The 10,096-nt window shown below is 39.4% G+C and overlaps 1 protein-coding gene across 1 annotated transcript in view; it reads left to right on the top strand.

Moving 5' to 3' along the window:
* Positions 1–10,096, top strand: part of LOC117483768 (partitioning defective 3 homolog) — a gene marked incomplete in the record, with an annotated part of 336,797 nt that overhangs the window by 175,454 nt on the left and 151,247 nt on the right. The window contains 1 exon segment of the mRNA XM_034132116.1: positions 2,172–2,219. Within this exon segment, the coding sequence (XP_033988007.1) occupies positions 2,172–2,219 (48 nt within the window).

Here is a 10,096-nt window from a genome sequence, read left to right as displayed (position 1 = left end):
AATCGTCAAATGTTATTTAATAATCATTTAAAAACTGAAGATCGTTTAGTGTCCTGCAACAATCAGAGTACTCAATTTCTAATGATATAAATCAGAGAAAAAAAACTAAAATCCTTACATTTCAATAACTCAAACCAGCAGAAGTTGTCCAATTTTGTTTGATAAATAGCTTTGGTTGTCATTTTATTGAAATTATTGTCTATTCCACAAATTAAAGTTTTAGCACGAGACAAAAATACGTAACCATTTATTTTTGGGGGGGTAGAGAATTAGGATAACCTCATCTTGGCGTGACTATTATGCCATAGTGTACTGTAGGTATACTATCAATGTTTATGCCCTAGAGGAATATACAATTATTAATGACAACCCCTTTTTAGAAGTGAAGGTATAGTCATTTGTTCTGGGAATGTCATTTTCGAGCCTGAGGCCTGAAAAACTGTCTCGGGGCTCAACAAGTTCAATACACTGTAATGCTACTAGGCAACATTTGTGCAGAGGCATACTCAATCATGTCAACATGCATAGTAACATTATACAAAGAGACATGGATAAATAAAAAACCCACATATTGTGTAATTCACACAATACACAGAACTGTATTCATGACTCATATTATCGCGAGTAGAGAGAGATGATGTTGAGGAAGAAAACAGTCAAGGCTACATGCTGATCTCACTGTGGCTTAATGGAGCTTAAGAATATCTGATGTTTTTTGGTACAATAGTGCCAATTAATCAGATAAAAAAGCTAACAGAATATATTCTATGGACAGCTTTTAGAGCTGAGGTTTGCTGGGTTTTGAGGTTAGCACGGCATGACTCATCCTGAGAGAGAGAGAGCTCTGTCGACACAACACAACAACTGGAGTGGAAAAGGCACTCACTCACTTCTGGAAATTAGTCCAATGACCCAAAAATCACTCACTTTTTACTAGCAGTAATCCACTAGAGGCTGTCATCGCTTGTTGTGTTTAAAATAATATACAAACATCTTCCTCTCAGTCCATGTTATGAGTGAAAAAAATAACTAATTTGCACATATTTTGATTACTGGTGTTACGATATAGGCAAAAGTTATCATTGTTTCAGCATTATTCTTATCTATGATTGAAACATGCTCATTTTCAGGTGTATATCAGTATGTGGTGTCTCTACTTTAAAGAGTCCTCTCCTGCTGATGTTCAGGTGTATATCAGTATGTAGTGTCTCTACTTTAAAGAGTCCTCTCCTGCTCATGTCCAGGTGTATATCAGTATGTAGTTTCTACTTTAAAGAGTCCTCTCCTGCTGATGTTCAGGTGTATATCAGTATGTAGTGTCTCTACTTTAAAGAGTCCCTCTCCTGCTGATGTTCAGGTGTATATCAGTATGTAGAGTCTCTACTTTAAAGAGTCCTCTCCTGCTCATGTTCAGGTTCATATCAGTATGTAGTGTCTCTACTTTAAAGAGTCCTCTCCTGCTGATGTTCAGGTGTATATCAGTTATGTAGTGTCTCTACTTTAAAGAGTCCTCTCCTGCCTCATGTTCAGGTTCATATCAGTATGTAGTGTCTCTACTTTAAAGAGTCCTCTCCTGCTGATGTTCAGGTTCATATCAGTATGTAGTGTCTCTACTTTAAAGAGTCCTCTCCTGCTGATGTTCAGGTTAGCTGGCCGGCTCTGTTGTGATTGGTCTACCGCTTAGAGATATCCCGCCCTCACGCACAATGTGTTGGAGCGCTAGCCAATAGAAGCGCAGGTGTAACCTTTTGATTGTGTCACTATGTTACCAGAAAGTAAACAAACAAGTTAATGGACTCTGCAGGTCAACAATACTTTATTTAGATGGTATTTCAACACATATTTATCCTTTTTTCGAATATTGTGCTTCCTGTGATTTGAATTGCATTTATTTATTGTGATTTCAATGACATTTGGACTCATTTTGCAGCTGCTGTCGAGCAGAGCTAAAATCAACTTAATGTATTATCAAATGTGCCCATTCTTAGTTGCATGTATGCTTTGTTCAACCACTCAGCCGTTATATTTGCATCCTTAAATGTCCATGTTATATATAAGGCCACCTTACTCTGTATTTTGCCGCCTCATCATATTCTTCTATTGCCTTCTAGAGTGTGTTTTATCCAAGCGGCCCTTATCTCTAACTTGTTGACTTTGATTTCTCCCTTTAGCATCCGAGGCAGCCGGCGACAGCAGTGAAGCCCCATTGGCTGATTGAGGTAACTGCTGCATGACATCACCCAGCTGGGGCCATTACGCTGTATAGGGAAAACACATTAGAGGCAAATGAGATACTTTGGGTGGCTTCACAAATAGACTGGGAGTCATTTACCCAACGCATTGCTTCTCCAATGGTCTGTAGAAACAAAAACACTTCGTTGGGTCTCTTTCTCAGCAGATCTCAGCCCTTTATTTTTCATTGTATGTCTCTTTGTTACCTACCTTCATCTGAGTTTTTTCTCTTTCTCACACACTTAAGACACACTTCTTAAAGACACAAATCCTCTCACCTGCTCCTGGCTTTTACAAATAGAGCACTGAATCAAAGGCATCCGTCTTGACATGCTGCCCTGATAGTTCCATAATGGGCCCATAACGTGAACATTGGGCTCCATTGTTTACGCTATTAGTCACACCAGGCTTATGGAAAATTACTGCGATGCTATATTGAAAAGCCATCAGCGGCGGCCTGGTTAATGCTTGCAGCAGCTCCGTGCCAAGATGCTATCTATCACACGTGCATGTTTCCTCTCCTCTCTGCACACAAAGCTGTTATGAAACGGCAATCTGTTAGCACGTCGTCGTCGTGTAATGATGAAGGCTTCCTTGATGACATGATATAGGGTTCAGCATAGCGGAACATGTGTTGGCTGTTCATGATACAACATAAATATTATATATACCATAACTGATAAGACGGCACAGTGCAGCAGAAGGGTTTGTTTATCTAAGGACACCAAGGATAATAATAAGCTACTTGATTTGATATTATAATTGAATGATACGCAGATTATCTACTAATGGCTACGTTGGTATTTTATTAAACCTATATGCAGAAGCCCATTTTTTGTTATGTATCCCTTACCTTAATTGCAGATTTAATTATCTTCTTAATTAAGGGACATTTTAATTATCAGATTTATTATAAAAATATATTGCAATAGTTTTTTTTGTTTGTTTGTTTTTAATATCGCATGGTCTAACGATTTGGCCACCGAGGCTTAAAATAATATATTATATTATTTTAAATATTTAACAGCATTTATAGTAGCTAGAACTCGTCCAGCTACAACATTAAGAACCTGTTAATGCATCATTTAGAATAACCCAATTATACTATAAAACCTTTGTAAATAATTAAATATTATGGATCATTTCGCCTTCTTAAACTTGTGTACATATTCCTGATAAATATTTTTCCAAGTAACAATATTACTTCTGATTGAGTGCTTTTACATTGTAGTAACTGTTGCTAGTAAAGGGTCCTAATACCACTGCTGTGTCTGTGTCATCGAGCTTGTAACAGGGAGTTATTATAAGAGTTTCACAACTTTATATTATTATTAGCACAATAGGAGAGCCGCAGTGATTAATGCTTGGCACCGGGCTCGATATATGTGTCTGTGTTGTGCGGCGGCCTCATGGTGACACATACGAGTCAATCAGAGAGGCCGATCCACCACAGAACAGGTTCTGCGGCTTAATTAAAGTGATGTTTCAAACTGCCACCTGGCCCACACACACACACACACTACACACACCATCACACACTGGCAGTACACGGAAACATACACCAAGTCCTTTTACACATTAGCCATATGGCTCACTTCACACACCTCCGATGCACATACACGACTACACACTCACACTTAAGTGTACTCACACACTAGCGCACACATACGTGGAGCGACTTGGAGCAGCTGCTGGTGTAATTGCTCGGGGTTGGATGAGGTTATAAATGTTTTTCAGTGGGTTGTGCAGCTCTAAAGAGAGGGCAGCTTATTAGTTTGGGACAACAAGTGAGAGTGTGTGTATCAATCGATTCTTCCCCTGTATGCTATGGTCGTCATGTGTCAGTGGTGTGTGTGTTGGCAGTTGACAGGATGCTAGCTATCACATACACAGTGTATAGAGGATGATATTTAAGGGAGGGACCATGCTGTTTTTGGACTGGAAACAAAAATGAACAACCTGGAACACCAAAACTTGTCTTATAACATTGAAGTTTATTTAAAAGTCTCAGACGAAACAAATAATGTCATTTCACACAGACAACAGACAAATGTTCACCTCGTGTCTTGGGTCTGCTTGTTTAACTAACTTGTATGACATTCAGTCAAACATGTCTAAAGGGGAAATTAACCTGGAAATGACTACTGTTTGTTTTCAATCAACAGTGTGTAATGCTCATCAACTATCAAGCTAACTGCTAGCTACAGTCTGCGATTAGCTACACAATTTGACTAGCTGGAATCACCACTCTCTACTCTTGTTGAAAGTCAGAACGCTGTGTAGCTTTTCAAACATCAAAACGAGTGGTGTTTCTTTCTAGTGGAAATCCTAAATACCGAATGGAGCCTGTAACGATACACATGTTAGCTTGTCATTTTAGCGGCTTGAGCTAACGTTACGTTAGCTTCACAGCCTGATAAGACAAGCTCAAGCTTAACATAATGATAACAGATTACCTTGAAGATTTTAAATACTGTTGTGCTACCAAGCTAACCACTAAGTAGGCAACTTCTCTGTTTGTCTTTTTCAAACAGCAAAATGAAACGATATATATATTTTACAGCTTCTGTTTAGGACTATTGATGGTTACACTTTAAACACTTTCATTTTGCAGTTTGAACTACTCACAGAAGATTTGAAAATGACAACAAATCTGCTTCACGATTATTCATATTTTGGAGTTATAATCGATTTCCTGATTTCTGTGCTGTTGTTTAATTAGCCTTACATTACATTTCAGGCTAAATTAAATAGCCTTGAGGTCTCAACACAATTAAAAACCTGTTGTTATTTTCCCACATCACTTCTTTTACAATGTGTCTGATATGGCTAGTCATAACATGTCTACTCTCCAAAAACATAGGCGTTACAGTGTTTCCCACAGAATTTGATTCTATTTGTTGGGGCACCGCAACCCCCCGCCCCCCCCGGCAAGAAAAGCCAAAGGCCCCTTAACCTATTCGGGTGGCCCACGCATCCAACCCCCCCCTCAAATAAGAAAATACATGCGAGTTCATGGCTACTGTAGCAGACAACGTTCTTGTTGCTCTGTGCTGCGTTGTTAATGAGTGAGACACACCGGAGTTGAGGATCTGTGGGGTTTATTCTCCCAAAAATATAATTTACAATTTAGGCATTTAGCAGACGCCTTATTCCAAAGCGACTTACAATGACCAATTACAGGGACATTCTCCCTGGAGTAACTGAGTGCCTTACTCAAGGGCACACTAGTGGTGGTGTTCCAGGCGGGATTTGAACTCGCAACCTTCCGATCATCAGAGAATTGTAAGTGGCTACTGCCTGAGATCGCATGCTGTGGTTTTATTAAATGTGCCAACTGCTAGGACTGTCTTAGGGAAGATAGCATTTAGATGCGCAGCTCCACTGTCCTGGAATAGTCTGCAATTGAAATGGAAACTGAGCAATCTGGTGCCACTCAATGTTTTTAAAGCTCGGTTGGATGCTACTGAATCGGAAGCTGTTGGTACCTGTGCATGTGGATAGTTATGTAAATTGTAATCCCTGTAATGCTACTGTATGATGTCCTTTTGTTGTTCTGTTTATGTTTTTAATGTTTCATGTGGAACCTACTTGAGCAGGTCTCCCTTGAAAAAGAGATCAATGATCTCAATGGGATACAACCTGGATAAATAAAGGTTTGAAATGAAATCAGCCCACCTCACTATCCATTAGACCACAAATAAATCAATGTATGAGAAACACTGCGTTACCTAAAGATGAAGATGGACGCCACAGATTTTAATATTAGCCTGATGCGTTGCAGTGACGTTAAGCCTGCTCAAATCACATGATAAAATACAAAAAATCATAAAGTCTTGTGTTTGAATATATTAATTTACGTTATTAGATAGGAATTAACTTTCTCACACACCTGCCGTCCTCTCTTCCCTCCATGCTGTGCCACAGGTATTTGATATGCATGGCCTATCAGCATGGAGCTACAGTGAGACGTGTCAGAAAGGCTGAGAGAGAGTGAAACATCTGAGCTGGGAATCGAAGAAAAATGGAGAACAAAGAAAATATAGGGAGTTGAGGAAAAGATGAAGAATAGCGAGACGGCTTTTTTTAACTTTTGGTCATATATTGTAGATACAGTAGCAAGGGGTGAGAGGGATAAGGAGGAAGGTAAGGGGGAGAATGGGAGTGGTAAATGTAGTGATATAAAGTTAGGGAGGGAGAGGAAGTATAAATAAAAATAGATAGTGTGTGCTTCAGTAAGCAGCCAACAAAGCTCACGCCTGACTTCCCTCGACCAATTACACCCTTCACTGCCTCCTTCTCACCTCGCTCTCTTAAAGGAGGAGAGAATGAGAGACTGAGGAAGTTAGAGAAAGAAAATGGGGGGGTAATAGACAGGGGATGGGAAAAAAAATCAAATGAGCATTGGAAGATGATTTTAAAAAAAAGAAACCCGAAGCATGTAGAGAGCAGTATAAAGAGGACAGGTGAAAAAGGTGGAGAGACGGAGAGAGGTGGCAGCGTCTGTCTCCTTTTGTGTTTCCACATGGATTCATCCCTTTCTGTCGGCCTTTCATTCACACTCCCTCGCTCTGTCATTGTCATGCTGGCACTCTCTCATTCTTTTCACCCTTTTCTTTCCGGCTCCTCGACTTTTCACCCTCCTCTCGAGCCCATCAGTCCTCGCACTCTGGGCTTTCTTTTCTCCCTCCTCTGCCTGAGTTTTTTTATTTTTTTTATTTTCAGGCTTTTTCTATTATTATTATCAATAAGGTCCTTTTAAAAATAAGGCTACATCTTTGTAAGAAAATATCTCATTTTGATTTTTCTGCGCCATATATTCTTCATTAATTAATCTCCAAGCCAGTTTTGGTCTCTATAACAAGCCTACTTTTTTATTAAAGTATGACCAGAAACTGCAGGTATCCAACACAGTCTCACGGCATTTCGTGTTATAGTCACGAGATTAATCTATTGATTCGTGTTCACCAACACGATTTTTCGCATTTTTTAAAAGCAATGTATTTCTGTTGGTAGTATGTTTCGTGCATGCACCAAATAATAACAAATTAGAAGGAAAACAGGTTTTTTTTAAATACAGATGTCAGTATTCTGAGGCTCTGAGCCATTTCTTTTCCTTGCGGACGGCAACAAAATTCCGACATTATACAATTTAAAATAAAAGGGTTAGGGTTAGGCTTAGGGTAAGATATTGAGTAAGAAAATGTGTTTATGAACAACACAACTTCTGGTATTCCAAGACCCGACCGGACAAAAAGACGTGGTGCAGGCACGAAACATACTACCAATAGAAATACATTGCATTTAAAATGGTTCTGTGTGACACGAAAAAAATGCAAAAATCGTGTTGATGAACACGAATCAATAGATTAAATACATTTTGTGACTATAACACGAAATGCCGTGAGACTGGGTTGAGATATCAGTTGCTTATTTAGTTGTTTTTACGGTGATCGCCTGGAACATTATACTACTGTTAGCTTTACAGTATTTATCTTTGCTATGTTTGCTAAGAACCAAGCTAACCTGTCTGCGATTAGCAACACAATGTGACGAGCTATAATCAGCACTTGTACAGATGTCAGAGTTAGCGGTTTAAGCTTAAGCTACGTTTAGCATCACAGACCAATAACATTACACATTTTTTTAGGGATAAATATTGATATAAAGTTTTCACAAAGCTGCTAAACTATCCGCCAACTGGTGTCGGTTTACCTAACTGACGGCTAATTTTGTCTCACATTTTATCTTTTTTAATGGCCCCTTGAATACAGATGTTAGCTTCAGCGGCTTGAGCTATAGTTACTTTAGCATCACAGACTGATAAGATTAGCTGCTTTAAGATAAACATGCTTTAAATAATGATTCAAGTTTAACTTCATACTGCTAGCCATCAATCTGGCATGCTAACAAGCTAACTGATGAGAAAGCTAATGCACTGTTTGTACTTTTTAAACAGGAAAATGACTGTTTTTACAGCTTTTATTTAGGACTGCTGTTGACTAAGCATAAACAGTTCATTTTAATTAGCCTTAAATTATAATTCCAAGCTAATGAAGTGGCCTAAGGTTCCAAAATAAATTAAATTCCTGTTGTCTTACATGTTATTATTCTCCTCAGCACATTCCCTTGCAGTTGAGTCTAATGTGACATTTTCCCTCCTTTGTTTTGACAACATCTCAAATGTATTCCAGGGTAGCATTTATTTCTCTTGAAAACCCTTTCCTCCTTACTCCCACACATCCTATTGTGCCCTTCTCCTCCTCTTCCCCTCTCCCTCCACCCCCCCCCCCCCTCCTCCCTCCACCCCCCCTTTCTTCCCCTTCTCCGTTCAACGCAGAGCAATCCATCTCTCTCCCGGCAACAAAGGGAGCTAAGACATTGCTGACACCGAGCCTCGATGATTGAATTCATTAGGCGTGCACAATAATTGCCAGGCGTGAGCGTGCACGCACCCATCTATTCAGAGGACAGCTGTCAAATAACAAGCAAGAGAGAATAGCCTTTTCATTGTTGAGCTGGAAGAGAGCAGGGAAAATAGATATAGAGAAGAGAAGGGAGAGAAGCACCTTTTGTGGAGGGGAGAGGGAGAGGCAGCACTCAGCATGTCAATTAGGCTGCTGTGTTCATGCCGGGCGTCTGCGAAGTTTACTGCCTGTGTGACGCACTTTGCCATCCAGGTGCATGGCATGTCCGATTAGTTTTTGGGTAGTGTGCAGCTTGTGTCTGAACTCCATCTGACATTTTGGTGGGAAGACTATTTTTTGGAGGATAAAGGTTAGAATTGGATTTTCTTTCTTAAGGGTTTTAATACGTTGAGCTTCAGGCTTAGTGTCACACCTTTGACTGGTCATGGTTATCGCTTAAGCATAAGTGGGATTAAAACCAATGGTACATCCTAATCTTTTAAAACCATTTTTGTGAAGAAACCCCTTTTGTGGCATTGTTAATCCAACTATAATCCATAAACGTTGTCATATTTAGAGCATTTGATATCATTTTCATGGACATTATGGGTCTATGATAATAGGAGACGTGATAGGGTTTAACACATATTTATATTTTTAAGTTTTTCTGTATATCTCCATACTTGTTTGGGCTGAAGACCTTTTCAAATGAATAGGTTATGCTAAGTTTAAACAAAAAAACTAGCACACATGTACTACAAGATGTACAAATATGGAATGAGACCAATTTTTTTGAAGCAACGAGTATGTATTATTAGCTAAATGTAACATGTTAATGTACAATAAGGTGTGTGGTGTGTGTGTGTGTGTGTGTGTGTGTGTGTGTGTGTGTGTGTGTGTGGTGTGTGTGTGTGTGTGTGGTGTGTGTGTGTGATGGTGTGTGTGTGTGTGTGTGTGTGCTGTGTAGTGTGTGTGTGTGTGTGTGTGTGTGTGTGTGCTGTTGTGTGTAATGTGTGTGTGTTTGTGTGTGTGTGTGTGGTGTGTGTGGTGTGTTTGGTGTGTTGTGTGTGTGTGTTGTGTGTGTGTTGTGTGGTGTGTTTGTGTGTGTGTGTGTGTGTGTGGTGTGTGTGTGTGGCCCAGTTTTTATTATTTCTGATTGGTGAAGCTTGCCACAGTCTTAACTGTGTTTGAAAAGCACTCTATGGCTGCAGTGATGTGCTGCATGAATTCACAAGTCTTGATGAAAACTAGCTTCAGGCTATGCATCACAAATGAACAAAAACAGACTGTACTTTGTTCATATATATATTAGGAGCTTCACATATTAATGCTTCACTTTTCATCTCTACACATTCAATGTTGTCATTCTGCCTTACTCTTGAATGTTTCCCGTTAGTCTTTCACCAAATCTCTGATTTAACTGAAGTCAAAAACACGGGAAATCCTGATCCGATAAA

Source organism: Trematomus bernacchii, unplaced genomic scaffold, assembly GCF_902827165.1.
Source record: "Trematomus bernacchii unplaced genomic scaffold, fTreBer1.1, whole genome shotgun sequence".
Lineage (NCBI taxonomy): Eukaryota > Metazoa > Chordata > Actinopteri > Perciformes > Nototheniidae > Trematomus > Trematomus bernacchii.
The sequence above is the reverse complement of the archived record's forward strand: the minus strand, read 5'-3'. Positions and strand labels throughout refer to the sequence as shown.